This window comes from Diabrotica virgifera, chromosome 1, assembly GCF_917563875.1.
Source record: "Diabrotica virgifera virgifera chromosome 1, PGI_DIABVI_V3a".
NCBI classification, from domain to species: domain Eukaryota; kingdom Metazoa; phylum Arthropoda; class Insecta; order Coleoptera; family Chrysomelidae; genus Diabrotica; species Diabrotica virgifera.
In genome coordinates, this window is record NC_065443.1 from 208,950,472 (window position 1) to 208,978,408 (window position 27,937).

General features: G+C 32.1%; 1 protein-coding gene across 1 annotated transcript; it reads left to right on the top strand.

Moving 5' to 3' along the window:
- Positions 1-650: 650 nt before the first annotated feature.
- Positions 651-27,488, top strand: LOC114334059 (casein kinase II subunit beta). The gene is made up of 6 exons (XM_028284066.2): positions 651-740; positions 962-1,037; positions 1,094-1,196; positions 6,751-6,942; positions 14,334-14,523; positions 23,218-27,488. The coding sequence occupies exons 2-6, from the start codon at positions 966-968 to the stop codon at positions 23,324-23,326; spliced, it is 666 nt and encodes a 221-aa protein (XP_028139867.1). The 5' UTR covers positions 651-740; positions 962-965; the 3' UTR covers positions 23,327-27,488.
- Positions 27,489-27,937: the final 449 nt, after the last annotated feature.

Sequence of the window (27,937 nt, forward strand, 5' to 3'; positions counted from 1 at the left end):
TTGTAGTGAAAGCGATTTTTCCTTTATTCCGCGACGATGATCTGGCGAAATACCCAAGTAGGTGGAGACCAATAAACTAAAGAAGAAGAAAAAGAAGAAGACCAAAATTGTCATCTGCGTGACATATTTTTTAAATTGTCAACATCTCGATTAATAACAATTTTTGTTTATACTTAACTAAACATCAAAATTTTTGGCCAAAATTAATTTTATTCCTGATTAATTTGCTTCCTCGGTACCTTTTTTTAGACCATTTAGTTCTTTAAGCCATTTCTAATACGGACCTGTATAGTAAGTTTTAATATCCAAAATATTCCAATATTTCTTTAATATATTAATCTTTAGAGATTCTTTATTTCTGCAAAATATACTGTTAATATGATTGTAATTAACATTTCTAATTAATCTACCTTAATTTATGAAAAATATTGCACTCCTATCTTTTGAGTCCAGGACCTATCATATTGGTAAATTAAATATTATTTTGGAAACTATTACAAAAAAATATGTAATAATACAAGATAATAATATTAAGTCACTGATATCATCGGTGCTAAACCTCAAATTAAAAAATTAATGAATCGTGTTTTAATTAATTGAAGGTCTCGTGCTTGGATTATATAATTTCAAATTTCCCTCCTAAATTTTAGTTCGTCGCTTCGATCGGCAGATGTCTACCTAGTCGATTTCCTTTCGCGTAGATGAGTTAACGTAAGCGTGGCTAATCAAGGTACAAAGAGGTAATTTTTCTTTAAAATAATTATTTCCACATATCCGAGGAGTCCAATTTTCACTTTTTCGAAAATTAGAAATATGCTAGTTTATCGTAGAAGTGTTAGAATTCGAGTTGAGTGATGGGAATGTCACAAAAATCGTGTCTAAAAACAGACTTGTAACACCCATTTTTACGAAAACATTTATGTTTGATGTAATAATAAATAGGTTTTAATTGGATTTTTAGAAAAATGAGCAGCTCAGAGGAGGTATCATGGATTTCGTGGTTTTGTGGATTGCGGGGAAACGAATTTTTCTGCGAGGTTTGCAAATATGAGCCAAATAATCACAATTTATGCTGACAACTTGAATGTTTTAGGTTGACGAAGACTATATTCAAGACAAATTCAATCTTACAGGGCTAAATGAACAAGTGCCACATTATAGACAAGCTTTAGATATGATTTTAGATTTGGAACCAGGTAATTTTCTTATTAACTTTCATTTTCTTGTTGAGAAAGGATTGGATAAGGGTATTGTTATACCCCTCTAGGCTACAATACCATATTAGTGTTTGTCATTTTAATATATCTTACAATATAACGATATTGTTATATCTCCCTAGGCTATAATACTATTTTAGTGTTTTTGATTTTAATACATTTATTGAATATGAAGGTATTGTTGTACCCCTCTAGGCTGCAATACTATCTGTCATTTAAATGCATTTAACATACATACATAACCTTACAATAGAATTGATAAATGTTTTATATGAGTATATAAAGCTTTTTTAAATAACAATACAGCAAGAACTACAAATTATATTTGTTATTTATTAATGGTTTAAAAATTGAGTGTAGAAATATTTAAAAATTATTGCAATATGGTGTGTGTAAAACTTAACAAACCACTATACAGATAATATCATATTATGGATGGTATAGTATAAATCTGGATGCACATCATTATCTATAAATAAATTATAGATTTTCAAATGTTAATCAATCTCTTTTCTTCAGCTTTATTATAAGTTTCAGTTTTCTGATCTATACACTACAATTGTGTATATTATGATGGTTTTGAATGATTTGTGAACAATGTAAAAAAAAGTGTGGTGCTTAAAAGTTACACACTATTAGCAAATAATACTAAATAAATATAAATAATAAAAACAAATCTGAAAAGTCAACACTGTGTCTGTCAAATAAGTGTTACATGCCAAAATGTCACCTTTGTTTGACTCATAGACTTATAATTAACATAAACAGAGTGTCAGTTGAGCGAAGTGACGATACCATCTTTTTTTTTATTTGTGCTATTTCATTCTTACTTACACATAGTAAAGCTGCGACACTAGTCCACCCCTACCATGCCTATAGGGCTTTTCATCGATTGTCATTTGTTTCGAGCTTCTGTCATGTGTCACATAATATTAATATATCTACGCAATATGTGTTTGGTTTGTATCATAGTTTCATGTTAATTTCTCGATACAATGTGCTAGAATGAGATAGTATCTAACAAGTTGAAGACATCTTGTCATCAGGAAGCGTGGGAGGTACACTCAGTCTTAATATATAAGTCTATGGCAGGGGTGGCCAAGCTCCTTGAGCCATTTTTCAAAATTTGAAATGATTTGAGAGCCGCAATTAAACAATTATCTAAAAAGTGTACAGAAGGTATTAAATTTTTCTCTCACTGTTTGGATTTCACGAATTTTAAAGTGAAATAAAATGGTTAACATCGTTGTTTCCAAATATTCAAATATTTCTACAAGCAGCCTTTGCTAATTCAGGATACTTCGATTCTTCATTATCCTTCCATCTTTTTCTGGGACTGCCTACTTATCTTCTATCGTCTTTCAAAAAACACCGTATTTAACACTCTGTCTTCCTCTGATTTACCACATGAACTGCCCATCTTATTTTAGCGAATAATTAGCAATACAGTCTTAATTTATATTGTCTTTTTAGCTACTTAGATCTTAATAATGATGGTAGGGAGTATAATGTTCTATTCCACGCAACTATCCTTACTGAGACATCTTTTTAGATGAGTCCATCAGAATCAAAACCTGCTAAATCCTAAATTTTTCGTTCTGCTAAATCCAAACTAAAGTACAAATTTCTGAAGATGTAAGGGGCGTGCAGAAAAATTACAAATTAGTGTGCCATTTTATGATATTTATTGGAAATAAATATATCGGAGACTTTTTGGAAAATTTACATTTTTAATGTTCTTTTAGCCTCCTGACAAATTTTCAACACATGGATCTAGCAGGTTTTGATTCTATAGGCATCAGATGTAGTTGTCATGTGTGATTACCTCCATATATTGAAACTCTTTTTTTACCAATTCCAAATTGTGGCCATTAATACAGTACAACCTGCCATATCCGGACCTCCCGATATCCGGACAGTTCTGCCATCCACATCTACCGAAATATACCGAGAAAAGCAGTCCTGCTGTTGGACAACGCACCATCTCATATTGACACAAAAGAACTAAAAGATGGCGAAATAATGTATTATAGAATCTATAAAACAGGTCTATCGACGAAGGTTATTGGCGGCGTTGACTACTGGAATGTATGAAGGAGAAAACATTTTAGAGACTATAAAAGAAGTGGTCTTGATTGATATCCGGATCGGTCTGTCGCCACATTGATCCAGATATGGCAGGTTTTACTGTAGTTATGTTCTGCCTAACTCCTTGGTCTTGGATTTTTAGTTATTAGCATGTATTTCGTCTTCTTTTCCTTTATTTGAACGCCCAGACTACCTGTGTTCTCCTCGAGTTGTGAAAACAACTCTTTCACGTCTCTTGTGTAGATTGAGTGACTGCACCTATATCATCAGCAAATGACAATAATAGTTTTGATCCTCGATTCGCAAATCCTCCTGTCAGCTCAGATGATATTTTACTTATTACATATTCTAAGGCCAAATTGAATAGCAACAGTGATAAGGGGTCTCCTTGTCCAAGTCATGATGTTACACTTAGACTTTTATATTGTTATCAGTAATTTAAGACATTTTAAAAAACAAAAATTAAAAGTAAATCAGGTCCATTTATTGAGAGCCACAAATAATCCTTCAAAGAGCCACATGTGGCTCGCAAGCCACGGTTTGGCCACCCCCCTGGTCTATGGTTTGATTGCAGTTAAGGGTGGTCTGGACAAGTGTGCTTCTATTAAAAACGCTTTATAATCTACTTAAACAAATTAAATTAAACCAAGCCATGGTGTATTTTTTAAGTTTACATTAATAGAAATCTTATATTATTTCTACGAGTATTGGGACCGTGCAAGTTCGGCAAAGCGACACCTGGTTTCTATGCTTTGCAACTTCATTCGCACTTTAAATTATATTGGCCAGTTATATTAGTCCTGGTTACTGGATAATTATCAAGGCCATGGTCCAAAAAAATAGAAGAAAAAATAAGATTCAGGTTATGTTATTAAAACGTAAACAATTGTATGTAGTAAATAAAATTAGTTATTAAAATGCAGTACTGCAAGCAAAATACAGTTAATTAAATTTACCTTAATATAATAATTGCATATCATATCAATATTGTGGAGCAATGTATAATTTTTCTTCTTCAACGACAGTAGGTATGAAATGTACATCAATTTGACAATTTCAATTGACAATATGAATTATTTAAGAAAGTTGCAATATTTCTATGCTATTCGCGCACGATCGTTTCTCATATCTCTTCCAAGTACTTGCACACCGCGAATACAGTAAGGTCTCCTTTTATCTGGTGGATACATTCTACAGAAAAGCACATATAAAAAAATCACATTAAAAAAGACTACTTGCCTTGAAAAAGTAGGGATACATTTCATAGTTTTATAAAATCACATAAAAAAAAACGTTTGCCACCAAAATTGATTGTCTTTGATGTTTTTTTTCTCTATTGGAAAAAATGAAATTTAAAAAAAATATATGGTGAATGAACAACACGGTTTTGTACAGGGTAAATCTACAGTAACTAATTTACTTCTTTATCAGAATGACATTGTTATTGCTTTGGAGAACAAATTACAAGTAGATTCCATCTATACTGATTTTTCTAAAGCATTCGATAAGGTCAATCATAATATCTTACTTGCAAAACTTACAGCATACGGTGTTTCTGGAAGTCTCTTTGATTGGATGCAAAGTTACCTGACTAATCGAAGTTTAAGTGTAAAAATAGGATGTTTTCTTTCTAATGCTTTTACAGCTACATCTGGAGTACCGCAAGGTTCCCACTGTGGCCCCCTTCTATTTAATCTGTTCTTGAATGATGTTCACTCTATTTTTAAGGAAGTTAACTTTTTAATGTTTGCTGATGATGTTAAAATATATAAGACTGTCAATAATGAGGATAACATTTTTCAGCTTCAGTCACAAGTAAATGATTTTTATGAGTGGTGTGGTAGAAATGATATGGAACTTAATATTAATAAATGCTTTTTAATAACTTTTGCTAGATCCCATTCGCCTATTCACCATCAATATTTTATTAATAATACTTCTGTCACACGTGTGAACGAAATTCGGGATTTGGGTATAATATTTGATTGTAAATTAACATTTTACTCTCACATTGACCATATTGTTTCGAAAGCATTTAAGATGTTGGGTTTTGTATTGCGTTCATCAAAAGATTTATCAATTCACACAATAAAAATCTTATATTGCAGTATCGTGAGATCAATTATTGAATATGGTTCTATTATCTGGTCACCTAGTTATGCATATCAAATCCTAAATATTGAAAAGGTTCAAAACAAATTTTTACGTTTCGCAGCTTTTAAGATGGGTTTAACAGTTAGAAATTATACTTATGATAATATATTAAAGAGATTAAATTTACAAACTCTTGAACGCAGAAGAGTCATGTTGGATATTTGTTGTCTTCGCAAAATTAACTCCGAAGAATTGATAAGTCTTGTATACTTTAATATACCTGCTAGATTGACACGAAATCCACAAATATTCAAGGAACAACGACATGCTACAAATTATGGTCAATATGCACCAATTAGTAGATTGGCCCTGTATGGAAACAAGTTTAGTCATGTAATAGATCTGTTTGGTTCTTCAGTTTCCTCTATTAAACAAGAACTCGGGCGTCTTGAATTTTGAATTTAAAAAATTAAATAGATTTAACTGTTATAGTTAATTCAGTTGTTTTCATCATTTACAAATAATTTATATTCTTTTTTATTTTTTATGTTTGTGTTTTATAGTTGTAGTTTTACATGTATCTAAATTTTATATTTTCATTATTATGACAAAAGCTCTGCTTTATTGTATTTTGTATGTATTGGGTTTATCCCGTTAATAAATAAATAAAATATATACTTACGATATTGAGATGACAAAAACTCTAAGCGAACGGCTCCACGGGCGAGAAGTTGACGCTAGCAGTAGCCGTAAAGGGAACTTAAGGTTCCGCACAACGGAATAGGAATAGCCGAACTGAACTGACTACAGGACTTGTGCGTAGTCGGTTCAGTTCGGCTATTCCTTATCTGTTTCGCTGAACCTTAAGTTCGTTTTACGGCTACTGCTAGCGTCAATTTCTCGCCCGTGGAGCCGTAGCCTTATGAAAAATAAAACTCTACGCACTCATTTTAAACATTCCGATCCAGAAGTCAAAATGTGCTGCTGCTTATACCGCAACTGGAAATCAGCAAAATTTAAATTCGCTATTATAAAAATAACAGAAACACCGCTAAGGGAAAATTTAATGTCAAAAAAATTACAGGTTATACCTTTTAATGCGAAACTCAGAATGATGTAATAGCGACATCATGTAACAAGGGGAATCCCTGTTAAAAAAAGAGACATTACTGTATAATAAAATATGTCTAAGAGCTGTAATTCCAGTGTACTTGACTAAAAGTTTCTAAGAAGGAACAGACCTCCAACTTAATATTTTGCATTTAAATATATGCATGCATCAGGATTAATACTGTACTAACTATACTATAGTTGTAGCACTTGTTTTTAATATCCGTGATACCATTTTTAGATGATGAATTAGATGATAACCCTAACCAATCTGACCTAATTGAACAAGCTGCAGAGATGTTGTATGGTTTAATTCATGCTAGGTATATATTAACAAATAGGGGTATAGCCCAAATGATAGAAAAATATCAGTCAGGAGATTTTGGTTATTGTCCCAGAGTGTACTGTGAATCACAGCAAATGTTACCTTTAGGTAAGTGATTTTATTGATTTTAATCTCAAGTTTTAATAAGTGTTCGGAAATTGTGCTCTAATGTAATGCATCAATGTATTACTATAATAAAGAGCGGTGATATATTTTTTAACACGTTGACAGACAGAACGTCTATAGACGTCTACTTTCCATTGATGTAATGTGACACATCTATAGACGCTGCATTTTTCCCTATTCTACTTTGCAAAATACATATAGTGTCACAACACTTGCTTATACATTTGACGCACTGTCTGTCAAAGTGTTAAATAAAACCTATAAGTCATGAGTACTCTGAAGTTATTATTAATAAAGATGTTGCTTTTCATTAGATAACATCTCCATACTTAATTAAATCTTTAACAATTACCAATTATTATATATCAACATAACATTCTCGCTTCTTCTTCTTCTTTTTCTTCTTGATGTGCCTATCTATGACAAAATATTGGCTATCATCATGAAAATCTTCTTATCTGCAGCAGTGTGAAAAAGCTGCAGAGAGGTTGTGTTGAACCAGGTTCCTCTCTTTTTTATACTGTTATGTTTTTTATCTTTTGTCTCATCTTCTCTTCATCAGTTATCTCTTTATCTGAATCCATTGTTCTTTATTCCTAGTAATTTCTGGTTCTACGATAGTGTGCATTCTACCTCTGAGGGTGCAATCTATCTGAAGGATTTGTACAAAAAATGAAATACAAGATAACTCTTCTTTAGTAAAAACAATTGCAAACAAAGTTGGCAATGTTTTCTGAATAAATTTTAGAAATTGCCAACCACCCATTCCCAATGACAGGTGGTTTAAACGTTAGTCAAATAGATTTTTATAAAAACAATAAACAATAAGATCAAATCGCACACTCACCCCAGTATACAAACACAGCATAGGTATCAATGATAACCCATATTGCGTCAAAGTCAAAATTTTATTTACGCATATAGCATTTACAGAGTAAGTAGGTATAAAACAACAATAATTATAAAAGTACAAAGGATAGTTATAAGTATAACCTATATAGTCTTACAAAGTTAAATCGTTAGAATATACATACAAGTCAAAATATATTAAAAGATTACTATAACAATAACAAGATGTCGTTGTGACTAGATTTTTTTTCAATAATTATAAAAACACTGAAACATATATATAACAAAAAGTTTGGAGGTAACAATTTTGAAATCCGATTACATATTTAATAAATAAGACACATTTTACCATAATAATTTTAACATTAATTTGATAGAAACTTTTTTATTTTACCACTAAATTTATTAAAACCATCATTAAATAAATCCAAATCACACTTTTTGTAACATTTCATTTGTTAGTTTGCTCATTCGACAAATAGGCGAGTTAATGCCATAATTGGTTTTATGAAACTCAATGTTAAGTAGTTGGCTATTTCTGGAATTAATAGATGGAACACGCAGGCCAACAGCTGCCAGGAGATCTGGGTCATCAATAATATTATTTATGATTTTATATATTGTACAAATATCTAAATAGTTCCTTCTGGTTTTCAAAGGGGTTAAATTCAAAGGCCTCATGATGTCATTAACATTTATCTCTTCATAAGGTATTTTTAGTTTGTGGCCTATTCGTCTCAAAATCTTTCTTTGAACTCGTTCAAGTTTTTCTTTGGGCACAGTGTAATATGGATGCCATATAGGTGCTGCATATTCTAGAATTGATCGCACTAAGGAACAGTAAACTTCCTTTAAAACAAATATATTGTCAAAACATTTTAATGTTCTAAAAACAAACCCTAACAACCTCATTGCTTTATTTGTAATCAGATCAATATGGTTTGAGAAATTTAATTCACTATCAAACCATACACATACATCTTTTATTAGGTAACATCTTTCAAGGCCTACCGAATTCAGAGTGTAATTGAAAAGAATAGGTTTTTTTATTCTGCTAAATGTAATGATTTTACATTTATTTATATTTAATGTTAGATTATTAGTATTACACCAATTTGAGAAGATATTTAGTTCTCTTTGTACAGTTGAGTCCGCGAGTCTTTACCCGTGCGTCATTAATACCTGGCGAGATAAAACACATACTTTTTATCTAGCATCATTCTCTTCCATGCATGAAACTCATGACAAACCAGCTGCCGTTTGTTATTAAGTAACAACACATGTTATTTTTATGAACCATCTAGACTCAGTGCATTGAAAAGAGATAGGTACAAAAAAGACGATTCGGTATGTTTTCATATTTTAAGCACAATTTGTTTGACGTTTCTGATTTGTTTAATTTTGTGGCTGTCAGTCAGTTGAACTTTTTGCGGTTTTTGTCGAATTTTTGCGTTTTGAAGTTTCTTTATATTACACAAACAGTTGTTTTCACAACTAATTTTATATTGGGCTTTGAAATTTTAAGGTAAATAATTATATTTAGTCAATTAATATTTAAAACATACAAAGCTAACGTCATTCACATAGTAAAGAAATGACTGTGTTTAGATTTCCGTCAAAGTGAATAAAATAACAAAAATAAAATATGTTATTGGATTTTTTTATAAATTGTTTATTTATTTATTAATCAATAATAATAAAAGAATTTATTAAGCTACTTCAAATGTAGCTGTAATTCTGCGCAAAAATTTTGAAGCAAAACTTACATTTGACATTCTATATATTTGATAACGTCAAATTTTATAATAAAACCCGTAATCGGAACAGTAGCTACTTTCTGTCAGTTGTTGCGTGAAATAGATTTCTGACTTATTTTGTATGCTTGAAGTGATGACGCACGGGTAAAGACTCTCGGACAACTGTAAGTCTAGACAATCATTTGGAGACTTGATGATGTTCAGTATTTTGACATCATCTGCGAAGGCCTTGAATAAACAGTTATTAAAAACATTTTTGATATCATTAATAAATACATTGAATAATAAACTTGATAGGTGACCACCCCGTGGAATTCCAGAAGTAACAATGATTTCAGATGAGATAAAGTTCTTCATTTTCACAACTTCTTTTCTTTCTTTAAGGTTACTTTGAAACCAATCAAACATTGATCCATGAATGCCCAAGGCAGACATTTTTCCAAGTAAGATATTCTGATCAATTTTGTCGAATGCCTTAGAGAAATCGGTATAAGTTACATCAACCTGGTACCCATTCTCCAAGGCACCCAACAACATATGCTCATAACTTGTTATGCATAACACGCGTCTGTGGCAAAATGGGAGATCTACAGCACCTCATATTGTAGTGTGCACAGTATAGACAAAACATTAAAATAATGTATGAATCTAAAATTGTCCTTTACCAGTCAATTTAAATGAAATTGTTTTTCCAAAAAATAAGGGAACATTAAAATGCCTCTACAAATAATATATAAACTAAATTCGCTCAGCCGAGATTTAGTTTGACAGATTCGGAGTAGGACAAATACAACACAAAAATTTCTTCCTCACATTATTAAGGGGAACAGAACAAAATGCAAAATTTTGACCCATGTCAAAATTTTCAATGTGTTTTAAATGTATTAATTTTTTTCGAATCCTGAGAAAACTAATAAATATTTTTGAAAAATTTAAATGCAGAATGAAAGATTACATTATTACCGAGGGCCGAAAGTCCCTGAAAGCTTCTATAATGTTTATTTTAATAAGTTATAGGGGTGAAAATAAAAGACAAAATTTAGTGTGATTTTTAATTGCAAATATTTAATTCAAAATAAACTTTTTATTTATTTTAAGGGACTTTCGTTCCTCAGTAATAAAGTAGTCTTTCATTCTGTGGATTTGGAAAACAGGATTCGAAAAAAATTAATACAGTAGAATCCGCTTATTGGAATTGCTTTCGTGCTAATCAAAATTATTCCTATAACTGGGATATTTTAATACCCGATCATTGGTTGCTAGTAGAAACGTTTCGTGGCCTCAATTTTTTATTCCTTAAACCAGGATATTCCTTTAAGAGGTATTCTAATAAGCGGGTTTGACTGTACATTTAAAACACATTGAAAATTTGGACATGCGTCAAAATTTTGCATTTTGTTCCGTTCCCCTTATCTGCGCAAATCAACTTAATCTTTCATTAAAAAAAGAAGAACTATTGGAAATACTGGGAGTGTATACTAAACACATAAAATTTTGTGGAATTTATATCTTCAAAATATTTTTATTTTGTACAATAAATAATTTTCTCATTTGTTATCAATACATTATAATGGTGTAAATAAATAATTATTGATTGTCGTAAGGTTTAGGTTATTTATGTCTGTTTACTATTAACAATATTGGCTACGAGCAGATTGGCGAAGCCAAACCCATTATACAATTAAAATAAAAAAAGAAAAAAATATTTATTCACAAGTAATAAACATTTGGAGCAAAATAAAGACTTAACTAATTTTTGTAAATCTACCAAGCCATTTTATTTGAAAAGAGTGGTTGATATTTGTGCATACCCTAGGAAAATTTATTATTCTAAATGGGAAATAAGCCTCAATTTAAACTTAAAAAATGATTTTATTGACGTTTAAGTTCAGTTGTAGCTTATTTCTTATTTAGAATAATAAATTACATAAATGCCACAAAGAAATAGCTTCAGAACAATATTAACCCTTTCAGTCACCATGTTCGTTTAAACGAACATTAACTTTGAAGCCCCAACGGTAGCTAATTCCCATTTTTTATGTTGAATCACTGTGATGGTCTCAACGAACATCGTCTCTCTCTGTACATTGTGCTAGGAATTGTTTATGGGCGAAATTTGTTGTTTATAAATCTTTAAAAAAATCATATATTTCAACCTCCAAGTTTTAAATTTTTATCTTTGCCAACAAAAACTCTTTGAAAGGGTTAAGAAACCCTAGGAAAATATTACACTGTTATTTGCATAATAAAAAAGAAACTAAATTTACATAAAGTCTATTACCAGAGAACGGCAGTTCTCGCCAGTGGTGCACACCTACACTCGACACTATATATACACGAAATTTTCGATTTTCTAAATCTGACTGAATTGAAAATTGGGCCAACTTCCATCTTAAAGTTCAGGAAAAGACTCTTCTTCTTCTTCTTGACTGGCTTTACAACTCGGGGTGAGTCTTCGCCGCATCCACTATGGCCCTCCATCGTCTGCGATCTTGCGCTTTGATTTGCCATTGTTGTACCCCAATCCTAGATAGATCGGTTTCAACATCATCCTTCCATCTTTTTCTGGGACGGCCCACTGATCTTCTACCGTCTGGTCTCTCGAAGAACACTGTCTTTAGCACTCTGTCTTCCTCTGATCTTACTACATGATCTGCCCATCTTATCCGATTAGCTTTTATATGTCTGACGATGTTTTCAGTACCATATAGAGTCACCAATTCAGCATTGCGGCGCCTTCTCCACTCTCCTGTCAATTCATCTCTTTGAGGACCAAATATCATTCTGAGGACTTTCCTTTCAAATATCAGCAATTTATTTATTTCTCGCTGATGTAGAGTCCATGTTTCACTCCCATATGTAACAACTGGGCGAATAATTGACATGTACAGTCTTAATTTAGATTGTCTTTTCAGCAGCTTAGATCTTAATAATGATGATAGGGAGTATAATGCTCTATTTCCCACAGCTATTCTTGCTGAGACCTCTTTTTCTATGTGATTGTCCTCTGTGATTACTACTCCCAGATATTTAAACTCTTTTACTACTTCAAAGTTGTGGTCATTAATAGTTACGTTCTGCCTAACTCTTGGTCTTGGATTTTTGGTCACCAGCATATATTTTGTCTTCTCTTCATTTATTCGAAGGCCCAGGTTACCTGTTTCCTCCTCGAGCTGTGAAAACACCTCTCTTACGTCTCTTGTAGAATGAGCGACTGCATCTAGATCATCGGCAAAGGCCAACAATAGTTTTGATCCTCGATTTGCGAATCCCCCTGTTAGTTCAGACGATATTTTACTTATTGCGTATTCTAAAGCCAAATTGAATAGCAATGGTGATAAAGGGTCTCCTTGTCTAAGCCCTGATGTTATACTAAATGGCATCGATGTTCTGTTTCCTATCTTTACCTGTGCATATGAGTCTGCCACGCACATTTGAGTGAGCTGCACTAATTTTCTTGGTATTCCCATTTCTAGCATTGCTAGCCATAGTCTGCTTCTTTTTATCGAGTCATATGCTTGCTGGAAATCTACGAAGATTTGGTGTACATCTCGGTTGAATTCCCAGTTTTTTCTAATATTTGTCAGATGGTATCTATTGTTGACCTTCCACTTCGAAAGCCGCATTGGTAGTCGCCTAGAATATCTTCCGAATACGGAGTGAGTCTCTTTAGTAAGATAATTGATAGAATCTTATACGCTGTACTAATAAGCGATATGCCTCTGTAGTTTCGGAATTGCTCTTTATTTCCCTTCTTATGTATGGGTATTATAACGCTTCCATTCCATTCTCTAGGCATTTTCTGCTGTTACCATACTCTGAGAATAATGTCATACAATTTTTGATGTAAAACGTTTCCTCCTTTTTTATCAATTCTCCATTTATACCATCATTTCCTGGTGCTTTGTGATCTTTAAGAGATGCTATTGCATTCTTTACTTCTTGGATTGTTGGTGGTGGTATTTCCACATCTGCAGACTGAAATGTAGTCTCTGATTCCTCCATCTCACTTTCAATATTTAGTAAATTCAGTAAATCAGTTGTAGTTTCGTTCGCTAAAATGTATTTTCATTTTTATGCAAAATAAAATTCTAGTTTTATTTTAAAATATTTTTTTCATAATATTTGCTAAATTTGAAGTAAACGCGCCACAAAAGAATTTCAAAATTCAAACTGTATCAAAGTTACTCTTTTGTGGCGCGTTTACTTCAAATTGAGCAAATATTATGAAAAAATCTTTTAAAATAAAACTAGAATTTTGTATTGCATCAAAATGAAAGTACATTTTCGCGCCACGTAATATTCATATCAGATCTTTTGTAGCTGGAATATTGTATGCGCCACTCATTTTTACGGCGTTTAGCGGTTTTTTATTCTTGTTGTATATTCCTAAATAGTAGTAGTATTAATGTCTAATAGTACTTAGGAAGGAGCCTTAATGTCTATTAAGGCAAGTACTAATGTCTATTAGTAGTTAGCCGTACTTAGCCAACTTAAATTCACGATGAATCTGAAGGCCTTCCTCTCACATCTTCATCGTGAATTTTTGTTCGTATTAAAGATGGAAAATAATGCAAGTCGGCTGAGGGATGAAAAGCTTATTCAAATTTTTTGTAGATTCCAAGAATTGATTTGATCTCTTAGTTTTACTTGTATTACTTTCTATGTGTGATTAACATAACATTATGTTATTAATTTAGTTCTAATCTAATTGCCTTTTTGGATAATCTTGATAATACTGTAAAATAATAATTAAATAATTTTCAGGCTTATCTGATGTCCCAGGTGAAGCAATGGTAAAGTCATACTGTCCTAAATGTATGGATGTATATACACCAAAATCATCGAGACATCACCATACAGATGGTGCCTATTTTGGCACTGGTTTCCCACACATGTTGTTTATGGTACATCCTGAGTATAGACCCAAACGTCCTACAAATCAATTTGTTCCTAGGTGCGTATACTTTGTTGTTTTTATTGACTATCAAATGATTAATGAATTTTATAAGAAGTGATGTGATCTTGAAAGGAAATCGGTTACACATAGCCTTACACTTCAAAGTAAATACACTTGACAAAAAAAAATAAATGAAAAATATCTGAGAATATTATCTGAGAGCATTCGGGACACTGTGGATCCTTAACAGATTACTGCTATGCCTTTCTATCTTGGTTTATTCTCTGAACGAAAAGTTGCTAGAAGCATTAGAAGTGGGAGTAGCAGTGAGTAGTGCCACCCATCCACTGAAAATGACTAACAGTGACGACATGTTATCATTTGATCTGATGTTTTAGTAACAATAAAACACTATCGATAGGTAAAAGATAAAGAGCAGACTTGAATATGTGAGAGAGGGGAAAATAAAATAATATGAAACAGTGTAATGAACGTGAATTATAGAAATAAATGAAAGAAAAATCATAGAAATAGCTGAAATTATTGTGAAATGACACTCAGAATCCTTACATACAGGATTTGCAAGTGAAAACTCAACTTTTAAAAAATAAACATTAAACCATTATTTTAATTGATGCAGTTTTATTTTGTTGATGAACTGCGTATGAATAATTGTTTACTTTTTCAATTAATATTGGCTATGAGCACATGTACTTGGTTGTACAGTAACTTCCAATCAAAGTAAACGTTTTTCCAACATAGGAAAAAAAATTATTACTAAACTAATTAGGCAGTTGGGACTGGGATCAGTGAACTGATCATCAGAAATGTTGTAACAAATTAGAGTTACAAATTAACTTCGGGCGATTGCCCAAAACATTGCATTGGATGGGAAAAACTTAGAAAACAGGTGTGTTAGAACAAAAGATCAGTAGAACAAAAGATCATTAAAACACAAAATCTTCAACAGGTTTATGTTAACTTTATGGGAGTTCTTATAAATCTGTGCACCCCTCAATTAAAGGATTGTACACATGTTGAAGTACTATACTTGAGTTGATACTACATATTCAAAACATTGTGTATTTACAAAAACAAAACATTCTTTCTTATCTAATAGAATATCGCAAATAAAATAAACAATACAAACTCTATTGTATGAGTGTTTTATAAAGTTTTAGAAATACTCTAAATACAAAAATGTTCACTATAATTTTATGTTTTGATAAAATCAATAACTGATAAATTTATCAGTTATTGATTATGGAGCTTAACGAATTGTGGATTGTATTAAATTGAATTTTATACTTCAAACAAACCCATTCAACATGTTGTATCTGCTATAGTAATATTTTGATAATCTTTTTAACAGGCCCTCTAAGGCAGGCCGCCGCACATCAAAGAAACATGAAACGTAAATTACATGGAAATTAAATTTCATGGAAATAAAACACTGCTAAACAAATATACGTCTGGCCATTTATGAAACTCTCCGAAAATAAAAATGTGTCATGAGCATGAATCACACTCGTTTCATTGGTAGGCGAACTTTGAGATTTGTTTAGCAGTGTTTTATTTTCATGAAACATGTTTCATGTTTTTCGTTTCATGTTTCTTTGGTGTGCGGCTTACCTAATGATTACCAGTTTCTGGTATCAAAAATTGTATTTTTGTTATTTTCATAAAATATACAGTTAAACCCGCTTATTGGAATAGCCTTCGCGCCAAGCAAAAATATCTATAACCAGGATATTCTAATAACCGATCATTGATGGCTAGTAAAAATGCTTTGGGGCCTCAAATTTCTATTTCTTAAACATGGATATTCCTATAATTCATTTTAGTTTTGGAAGCATAGTTGTTGTCTTATCAGGGGCTACGGACAGAATGCAGTGATCAGTGCAGTGAATCGTGCAGAGATATAAAAAAAATGAAAACAAACGCAATAAAATGACAGAATGCGTGACCATACACTATATGGAGTAGTAAACGCAGTCCAATGTGCGTTTCTTAATAAAACAAAGATAAAATAAATTATAATACCAATAATTACAAAATATCATGTTAAATTTATTGTGTATTGAGTCAGTTACTCTTTTAGCATGTAACCCGACATTATCATGAGTAACAAGTGGAAAACGAGGAAAAATTTGAGGAAAGAAATATATTGAAAATTTCTATGTAATGTTACACTTAGGCCCTTCGTCCACCAACGCAACGGATTTGCAATCAGATATGTTCTTTCAAGCAGTTCAGATGACTGTCTCGTAGTAATGGCCTGGTACACAAGAAAAATTAAAAGAGAACGAAATTGGTGGACTCGTCCTTATATAGCAAACAATACAAATAGACGGGCTTTAAAGCCGCGAAGGAATTGGAAAAGGACTAGAAGTTTCGGTTGTTTTACTGAATGTCAAGACTACTTATCACTGAACTAGTAGAAATACTTCGATGTAAGGCAGGACTTCACTGGTCAATTAAGGTTAGAACCAGAAGAGATCCTAAAACTACCAATAAGAAAACTGTTGACATTCGTCGAGGCCACAGGACTTATTAAAGTTTAAGGAGAAGAACAGGGTTTGGTACAAAGGTCTTATGACCAAGTGCCAGAGACTAACGAGTCTCGCCTGAGTTAAGAAGAAGAAGAAGAAGAAAATACTTCGGCCATATATAGCAAAAAGGGATACAAACTATAGGAAAAGTGTCAGTGTAGGAGATTATAATTGTACAAGCAGGCTTGTTTCTCAATTGCCTCTACTAATTTAAAGTACAAGTCTTGTTCCCTCATTATAATAATATACAGAGTGTCCAGAAACTCACCGGAGAAAACTCACTCCAGAAAACAAACGAAAACCGGAGATTCCTCAGATAATTTTAAGACAATTCAATCTAACACCTTGTCCGAAAATGCTTCCTAAGGGAGCTAAATCTCTTTAAAGATGGCGGCGTCTTGTAATTAATTTTTCTTAAATACCTCCAGAACGCTTCTATTTAGAAAAATGAAAACTGGTGCGCCTATTTTTCTTCCAGAGATAAAACGATTCCATCAATTGTGAATTTCTAGTACCGATCATAGACATATGTTTTGGGTAGGGCAACGGATATGTTATAGCATACCTTTTTTGTGTTCTTTTAAGCATTTTTGACACTAGATTATTAAATTATGAGGTATTCTAGTCCTAAAAGGTACTCTTGCTTTAAGTCGGTAGAATACACCGTTTTCTAGAAATATCTATTTGAAAATATATCTGGATTTTTGAATTTGAAAAAAAATTTCAAAAAAACACTATTTAGAAAAACGAAAACTACACTCACCGGCAGAGAAAACGGGCACCCCAAAAAATGGGTCATTTTTAATGTCTTGTATTTCCTAAACCTGATGTCCGATTTAAGTAATTTTTTTAATATGTTATAGCCTTATTCTTTATCAATATCGCTGTAATAATATTGTTGCTAGACAGGTACATTGTCATTGTATACAGGGTGTACGAATCAAACTGTGTTTTTTTCTCAAACTTTGGAACACCCTGTGGAATGTTCTAGCTTTTATAAAATACTAAAATTAAAACCCAACTATAGCCACAGATTTTCTTAACATTCTGTTTTTGAAGATATTCTTCTTTAGCGGCGAATCGATTGAGGGTAAAATTGTACATTTACCGCGCGCCTGCGCACACTGACAGTATGTAGTTCATTGCTAATCTTTCAAGATAGGTATGTATGTACCTGTAACCGTGCAAATAAGTCATTAAAAGAATATATCAGTGGTTTTAGGAAATGTATTATTTATTATAATTCTTGTGTTTTTGGATTAATAAAATATTATGTAAGCATAACATTTTTACACTATATGTCGCCGTGTTGTGTAATTATATCCGAAACTTACATGTCTCTTTCTAGTGCCTCGATGGAGTAGTTAGAAATGCGTTAGCACTGAGATTGGAAGGTTGCGGGTTCAATTCCCGGGGCGATTCACATTTTTTTTTTATTTTTTGTTGTTTTAATAAAAAAATTTTGAAAGTGGTAGATAAGAAAGTTAGTTTGATTTTTAAATAAAATACAAATAACCTTTTAAGTATATTTACTTCGTTTAAATTACCTATTATATAATAGAAGAATATCTTCTTACGTGCGTACATAGTACACACACATTCTTTTTTTTTATTCATTCGCTTATGTTGGATAATAAAAAAGTTAGGCACTTTAACAACTACCCCTGTTTTTCGTCAATACAGGGTGTTTTTCAATAAGTACGGCAAGCTTTAAGGGGTAATTCTGCATGATAAAATAATGACAGTTTGCTTTATAAACTTATGCCCGCAAATACTTCGTTTCTGAGATAGGGGGTGTTGAAATTGTTCTTACAAACTGACGATTTATTTATTGCTCTAAAACGGTTTGTTATATGCAAATGAAATTTGGTAGATTTTAAGAGCTGGTTATTGCGCATTTTTTGGCATACAATTGAGAATTTTATATTCACCATTGGCGTGCATACGGGATATATCTAAAATATTTATACCCGTATGCACGCCAATGGTGAATATAAAATTCTTAATTGTATGCCAAAAAATGCGCAATAACTACCTTTTAATATCTACCAAATTTCATTTGCATATCACAAACCGTTTTAGAGAAATAAATAAATCGTCAGTTTGTAAGAACAATTTCAACACCCCCTATCTCGGAAACGAAGCATTTGCGGGCATACGTTTATAAAGCAAACTGTCATTATTTTATCATGCAGAATTACCCCTTAAAGTTTGCCGTACTTATTTAAAAACACCCTGTATTAACGAAAAACAGGGGTAGTTGTTAAAGTGCTTAACTTTTTTATTATCCAACATAAGCGAATGAATCAAAAAACAGAATGTTAAGAAAACCTGAGGCTATAGTTTGGTTATAATTTCAGTATTTTATAAAAGCTAGAACATTCCACAGGGTGTTCCAAAGTTTGAGAAAAAAACACAGTTTGATTCGTACACCCTGTATACAATGACAATGTACCTGTCTAGCAACAGTATTATTACAGCGATATTGATAAAGAATAAGGCTCTAACATATTAAAAAAATTACTTAAATCGGACATCAGGTTTAGGAAATATAAGACATTAAAAATGACCCATTTTTTGGGATGCCCGTTTTCTCTGCCGGTGAGTGTAGTTCGTTTATTTATCTTCCAGAGTTAAATCGATTTCATCAGTTGCAAATTTCTAGTACCAATCATATGCATCTGTTTTGTGTAGGTCAACAGTTACTTTATGGCATAACTTTTTATCTTTAATTTTTTGCAGTTTTGACACTAGATTATTAAATTATAAGGTACGCTAGTACTAAAAATTACTTTAAGTATAAGTTCTTGCTTTGAGTTGATAAAATTCTCCGTTTTTGAAAAAATTTCTCAAATTAAAAAAATTAAATATTTTTAAATCGATTTTTCTAGAAAACGATATATCTACTGACATAAAGCAAGAGTACCTTTTAGTACTAGAATACCTCATAATATATTAATCCAGTGTCAAAAATGCTTAAAAGTTCATAAAAAAGTTATGCGATAAAATATCTGTTGCCCTACCCAAAAACGGACACCTATGACCGGTACTAGAAAGTCACAATTAATGAAATTGATTTATCTTTGGAAGATAAATAGGAGTACCAGTTTTCTTTTCTTTTTAATCGAAGCGTTCTGGAGGTATTTAGAACAGGCTAATTACAAGACGCTATTTTTAAAGAGGTCTAGCTCCCTTAGCAAGAATTTTCGGACTAGGTGAATTGGGTTAAACTGTCTTAAAATTATCTGAGGAATCTCCGATTTTCATTTGTCAGGAGAATTTCTGGACACCCTGTATAGTTAATATTGCCACAAAATAATCCCTTCAAAATCCACAAAATGTGCATGCAACAGTTGTTGTATTGCGACTGCTATGCCAGTTAAATTGCGATCAGTTGTGAGTCTATGCGTTTTACGCCGCGTTGCATTTGCGTTGGTGGACGGACTTTGTACTAAAAGCATGTGTCCAAAGTTAACTGTAGCAACTATAAGGTGACTATTTTTATAGTCGAGTTGCGTTGCGGTTGCGACGGTGTATGAATAGCCATAGGATACTCATACGCAATTTTAACAACTTCCCTGTTTTGCTCTTTTCTTTCTCTCTCAATATTTGACCCAATTTTGTTATTTTGTTCGGTATTCTATTGGTATTGATCACTAACTCATATCTTTACTTTATACTTTTGATGCAATGAAATTAATTAAATAGTTTAAAGGCCCATTTATACATATCAGGGCCGTGTCCGTTCCGTGTTAAGACAACTCATGACCAAGCTCATAAACTTATGTATAGCTGAGGGGGTTTTTCCTGAAGTTTTAAAAACTGCGGTGGTCATTCCGGTTTTTAAAAAGGGAGAGACAGATCAAATGTCTAATTACAGACCTATCTCACTGTTACCTATATTCTCGAAGATATTTGAAAAATGTCTTGCTGGAAAAATAGCAAGTTTCTTTGAGTCTAACGGGCTCTTCGTTGAATCTCAATTTGGCTTCAGAAAGGGTTTGAAGACTGTTCAGGGTATTTTGAATTTGAATGCAGAGCATCAAATAAGTTATTAAAGTTATAGGTTTCACTGGTCTGAATCAAAATCAGTATCTCATATCGCTCCTTAATCAAAATGAATGTAGGTAAAGTGGATTAGTTGAATTATTTGATGTATTTCTACAACTTTATAATATGCTTTCAGGTCCTGTCCCTATCCTATTCTTTTAATCTCCAAAATTCCTTCTTCCTCACTACCAGAAATGCATTCGTGAATACTCACTCAATGTGTTACAAAACATGTCATCAGTTTCACCTAAATAATTTACAAACTGCTATGTATGAATAAAAAGATTTTTGGATTTATGTAAATAATAAAAGAAAATGTTTTGATGAGAATATAACTTCTGACAATTCCCAAAACATAGCAAATTTGTTTAGTAAATTTTTTAATTCAACCTATGTAACTAGTAATGTAAATTAAATTATCCAGCTGTAAACTCTGATAATAGTCTTTGTGTTGATATTACTGTGTTGTGATATTACTCTATTAGATGTACATATTTTGAATTTATATCTAAAAGTAAGTTGTGAACCTGATAATAATATATCCCCTTTGTTCATATTTAATTGGAAATTTATTCTGAGTTATATTTTACAAAAAATATTTAGTTTATCTTGAGCTCAGGTGTCTTTTCAGAGATATGGAAGAGAAGTTATATTACCCCAGTCCTTAAAGGTGGTAATAGAGAAAATATTGAAAACTACTGTGCTAATCCTTATTGAAACTTAATCCATTATTGAATCCTACTTTAATGCCCGACCAACATGGTTTTATTCCGGGACGTTCTACTACTACCAATCTTTTAGTTTTACAAGAATTTTTGTTGGATGCTCTTGAAGGGTATGACCAGGTTGATGTCATTTATACCGACTTTTCGAAGGAATTCCATTGAGTATCATACTGTCCTAATCTCTAAACTGTATAATGCTGGTTTACATGGAAGATTATTACGTTGGATGGAGAGATACCTCACAGATAAAACTCAAGTTGTAAAAATTAACTTGTAATTTTTGTCATCTACTATCAATGTAACCTCTGGCGTTCCACAGGGTGGACATTTATCTCCTCTGATATTTAATTATTCTGTAAATGATATTAAAAATTGTTTTTGTGCAAAGTATTGACTGGTCGTTCGAAGCCAAACCTTCTAAGAACCGTTTACACCGTTTAAAGTTCAGTTTTGTTAAGCGGTGTAAACGTGGGAAAAGTGACATCAGGAGAGGAACATTTAAAAGTGCGTGCTGTTCACGTGATCAGTCCCATCTTTTCAGCGGCTAGACTATATTAATATTCTTCTCTATGCTGATGATCTAAAAATTTTTAGTCATAAAAAATTCCAATGACTGTAGGTTATTACAGAATGAGTAGATACAATTTGAGTAGATTATTGGACTGGTGTAACTTAAATGCTTTGAATTTGAACATAAATAAATGTAAGGTAATACGATTTTTTGGAAACATACATCCGATTTCATTTGAATACCATATTGGTCCGAATATTTTAGAGGTAATCACCACATTTAAGGATCTTTGGGTAATTTTTGACCCTACAGTAAGCTTCAAGGACCATTTTTCTTACGTTTCTAATAAATCCATGAAACTTTTAGGTTTCATGAAACGTAGCCTCTCTGGATTTGATATTTGTCTCCAAAAACAGGTACTGTTCGCTTATTAGATCGGTTTTGGAATAAGGTCTCGAATTTGGTCTCCGCATTATAAATGCTACAAAGATCTGTTATGAATTTAAATACATTGTTTTACAATATTTACTTAAATTGCTTACTCTTGAAGAAAGGCGAATATTGCTAGATGTAGCATTTAAATATAAATTAATACATTGGCATTGATGCTAGTGCATTTTTGGAAAAGGTTTACTTCCATACTCTCTGTAGAGACACCAGGTTCCAAGACTTATTTTATTTAGAATCTCATAATCGAACTTATACTGTAAATAAACCCTTACAGAGAATGTGTAGAAATGCTAACAAATTTAATAGTAATGATTTTTTTCATTTATCACTAAGTACTATTAAGAATAAGATCGAAAATACCTTTTTATGTAATCACATTGTGCTTTAATAGTTTAAGTTAAGTATGATTTGTAAAAAAAATGGCAAGTCCGTAAATAAACATTACATTACAATGTTTTCGTAGGTTATTTGGCTTCAAAATACATCCCCTAGCATATCAGCTTCAGCAACAAGCTGCCTCAACATTCAAGACCCCCTTGAGGACGATTAATTTCAACAACGGCAAGCGCTAAATATGAACACTTATGAAATTGTAACCAAGTGAATTATCAACATAGTTTAAATGTGTTTTGAAGGAATTATATTCTGTTTCTGTTGAGTGGTATCTTGTTTCTAGTTAATGTATCACAGGTAGGGCTGTTTTTGATGGAACATTTACTTAAGGCTACGGAACAAGTTACTTCAAGTACGTTTTTGTTACTTGTGACGTAAGTATTGTCAGTTAATGACTAAAACTACCAACTGCAGCTTTAACAGGAGGGTATATAAACTGTACAGACAAATATTTTTGGATTAGCTGGCTTTCCAAAAATGAGAATCCTTCATTATTGTTTTCTTTATCAGAAAAATTGTTCCTGTGCTTTAATAGTGTGTTCTTTCAATTACGGTCCACACATTTTTTTTTCTCTTTTTTATGCATATGCATAAAATTTAAATTTCAGTGATATGCATTTCCGTTAAATTGACAATAGGAATTATTCCTTCAAATATGAACCTGCAGATTGTTCAAAGTCTTGAATTTTACAAGAAATGAATGTATTGATACTGTGAGTTAATAAAATTATGTACTTCATACCATTTGCCATGCTGTTTTTCAACATTTGTACTTCAATGCTTTAAAAACAATATTTTGACGTATTTTGAATAAAGGAAAAGATCTGTAAGCATATATTAGATTAGTTCAATGGATAGAGAAATTAATAATCTCATAGTACAATTACAGTCTTGTATCTATATTTAACGATGTTGAAAATCAAATTGGCATTTAGTATAACTGTATTTTTTTAGATAGAAGATGCAAAACTGTTTTAATTTCTTAGTCCTTAAATAAATTATTAAATTAATTGTTATTGGATTCTTTTTATTTAAGATTTAAGTGATTTTTTTCTGCGACTGTCAGAAATATAATTTTGAATAAGGCCGCACCTACATTGGATCCGTTTTTCTCCGATCAGATCAGATCCGACTTCGGATTAAAAAATAAACCCATAGTATTAAATGGCGGTGCCTCCATTGGATCCGTTTTTCTCCGATCCGATCAGATCAGATCCGATATCGTCCGACGCCGGGAGTAGCTTCTCCTATTTTCATCGAGAAGTGTTTGGTTTCATTCCGGTTTTTGCATATTTATAAGTAATTTAATTTTTTGTTTTAACTATTTCATGAAATAAATCAACGATAAATAGCCTCCAAATCTTAATATTTAATTTTGTAATATATGTCTCACAAGAGATATTTTACAATGTTGTTTTGAATATAAAGTTTACAAAATCTCTTTATTTATAGGTATAAAATTTAATACCTCTAGCACATAATAGGAAACAACAAACATTCTGTCCCTCTGGGTAAATAGTTTTATTGGGATGGTCAATTTCACTTTGGTTATGAAATTCTAAAGGGTACTACGTGTCTTTGAAATTGCCAAAATAATCTTTGAGAAAACCTTACAAAGAGAACCGAAGTTTATTACTGCTTAATTTGTGATAAAACCGGAAGTATAATTATTATACTACCTATTATGTGTTACTATATCTTTTTATATCAGAATATTTTTTTAATACGTGCCAACACAAGGCTAGTTTGTAATAAATCAATGTATTTTTTCTTTTCTCATGAATTATTTTACATTCTTGTGACGAAAAAATAGGATCTTAAATTTATCGGGATAGTTACGTAGATTTTTGTTTATATTAAATTCTGAAGATCTGTCTTTATTAAATTTATGCATCCATCTACGTTTTTTTCTACGTCTTTTAAAACATTGTTTTCCAACAACAGCCAACACATTAACACATCTTCATTGGTACTCATTGTCGGTGGTCGGAAGTTAACGGAACCAATGTAGGCACCCTCGCCGGAAAATCGGTCTATATCGGATCTGATCTGATCGGAGAAATACAGATCCAATAGAGCTTTTCATTTACAGTCATTTGTTTCGAGCTTCTGTCATGTGTCACATAATATTAATATATCTACGTCATACATTATTGGTATATAACAATGATACAAACCAAAGACGTATGGCGTAGATATATTAATATGTGACACATGACAGAAGCTCGAAACAAATGACAATCGATGAAAAGCCCTATGTAGGTGCCGCCTATCAGATCGGATCTGATCTGATCGGAGAAAAACGGATCCAATGTAGGTGCGGCCTTAGTTTTTAAGTTAAATATAATTTTCAATGGAGACCATATTGAGACGTAGAGTGCTAGTAATTTTTTCCCTTGCATATCCGTAACTACTCAAAATCAATACACCATGTCATTAGAGAAAGATTTGAATTTTGATTCCTGTATTATTGCCCCATATAACAATGGATTCAAAACCGATCACATAACGGTTCTAAATAACATCATCAACAAAAAACAACTTTACGTGGACTTGAAAAGATGAAGGTTCATTCATTACATATAATAGAAAAATAACCCTGCAAGCTATTTTAATAAATTTCATATTTCTTGAATAAATATTATATTGTAATATTTTCAATATATTTTATCTTGTAAAATATTTGTCTTGACATGTACCTATGTCTTAAATTACATTTTGTTTGTAATTCTTGGTCTATGCCGGATTATCGACAGATTAGAACAGTAATAGGTTTTGATGAAAGTACAGAAAAGTTATCAAATTTTTAGGTAAAACAGTTGATGATGACCTTAATTTTGCTATTGTTTTGTCGCCAACAGAGATATTCCTTCCTTCAGATAAACAAACGCTCAGCAAACTGTATTCTTCACCGATCCACCATACCATACAGCATTAACGTACCGATGGAACATGAGGAATTTTATAGCTGTCATGCAAATCTTCTAAAAATTTCATAATTAATGTTGTTATTGCTGTTTGAGCAATGATTGATGAGGTCATTCTTCTGTAATGATAACTTGCAACTTCAACTTCGAAAGCGCATGATTAAATGTTACATTTTGGTCAGTCCTCTTGTATGATGTCGAAGCATGGACATTAAAAATATCCACCATTAATCGTTTGGAGGCCTTTGAAATGTGGCTGCACAGACGTATACTGAAAATACCATGGACGGCTATGCTGACAAATGTGGCAGTCCTTAAGAGAGCAAATGCTGCCCGCGAGCTGCTTGATAACATCAAATTTAGAAAGATGGCCTATTTTGGACACGTAGTAAAGGGAGACCGGTATAATATTCTTCAACTTATTATGATGGGTAAAATCGAAGGACGCAGAGGAATTGGTAGAAAGCAGGCCTCTTGGTTGAAGAATATCCGGGAGTGGACAGGAATGAAGAAAGCAGAACAACTATTTAGAATAGCTCGAGACAGACAGTTTCACCATGTTAATCGCCAACGTCAAGGGGACTTGATAGGGCACGTTAAGAAGAAGATTGCTGTTTTGTTAATACTACCTATGATATAATAGGTACGTGAGGTGTGAACGGTACGAGAGGTACGGTAGAGTGAAATATATCGGTTGTTTCGTTTAGGCCTTCTAGTTTACAAGCGGTTTCTTTGTTAATATCTTTTCTATGCTCCATATTGTATCACCGTTTAAGTAAACACATGTTTTTTTAAGGTTCTGTTGTGTACTTTTTTAGGGTATCATGGCTTATATTTATAGGACGTAATTGATTTGAAGATCAGTGCTGCACAGTCTCTCATAAAATGTTATATTTTTAGTTGCCCATTTAAAATAAATTTTTGTACTTCGTTAGCTACGTTTGCGTTAATAATAAAAAGAACATTTTGTACCATGTGACACATTTCAAGCAATTAAAAATTTAACAAGCCCCATAAGTTGTAACATTTCTTTATTTTTTAATGAACTGAAAACGATATAAAATATGTATTATACTTCAGCGCGAAGAAGCAATTTGGTTAGTTTTTGACAACTTCGGTAAAATTCCAAGATTTTCTTTAGAAAACAAGACAGTCTCCTTTAAGGAACATTAATACCAATCTAAAATTATTTTTTTATAGGTAGACTTAGAATAATAATTTATGTTTGTTATATACTACCTTGTTCATAATACAGAGTGTTCCATTATTAGATGCCACTCAAACTAATGTAGAAAATGGAAATCTGTTTTGGAGATTTTTGAGAAATGCTGTATTTTTTGTTCTTTTAGGTGATTTGATATTGGATAGCTCTGTAAAAAGTTTTAATTTAAGTAAATTATACATCAAATTATTACATCATTGTGTTTTATTGATTTCCTATTGTCTATTTGGATATTTATAGTACCTTGAAAAAATTGTGCTCCACTATAAAGGCGGGTTGACATTACTAGTGAATAACGAACGTGGCTCACGCTTACATATTGTGCCCGTGTTATTGTTAGATATTTTATTATCTATTTTCAAACTCGAACAGTACATTTGTATTTACGCAATGCATAGTACTGCTCGAGTTTGAAAATAGATAATAAAATATCTAACAATAGCACGGGCAAAATACGTAAGCGTGAGCCACGTTCGTTATTCACTAGTAGACAAGGCGAAAACGGCGGGTCCGTTGGGAAAGATATTCCCATGAAATTTTTTTGCATAATCACATTCGTGAGACATTCCAGAATAAGGTTCAAGAAGTCCCAATTTTTTTTAATCGAAATTACAAAAATCAATATTTTTGGCTCGGACAAA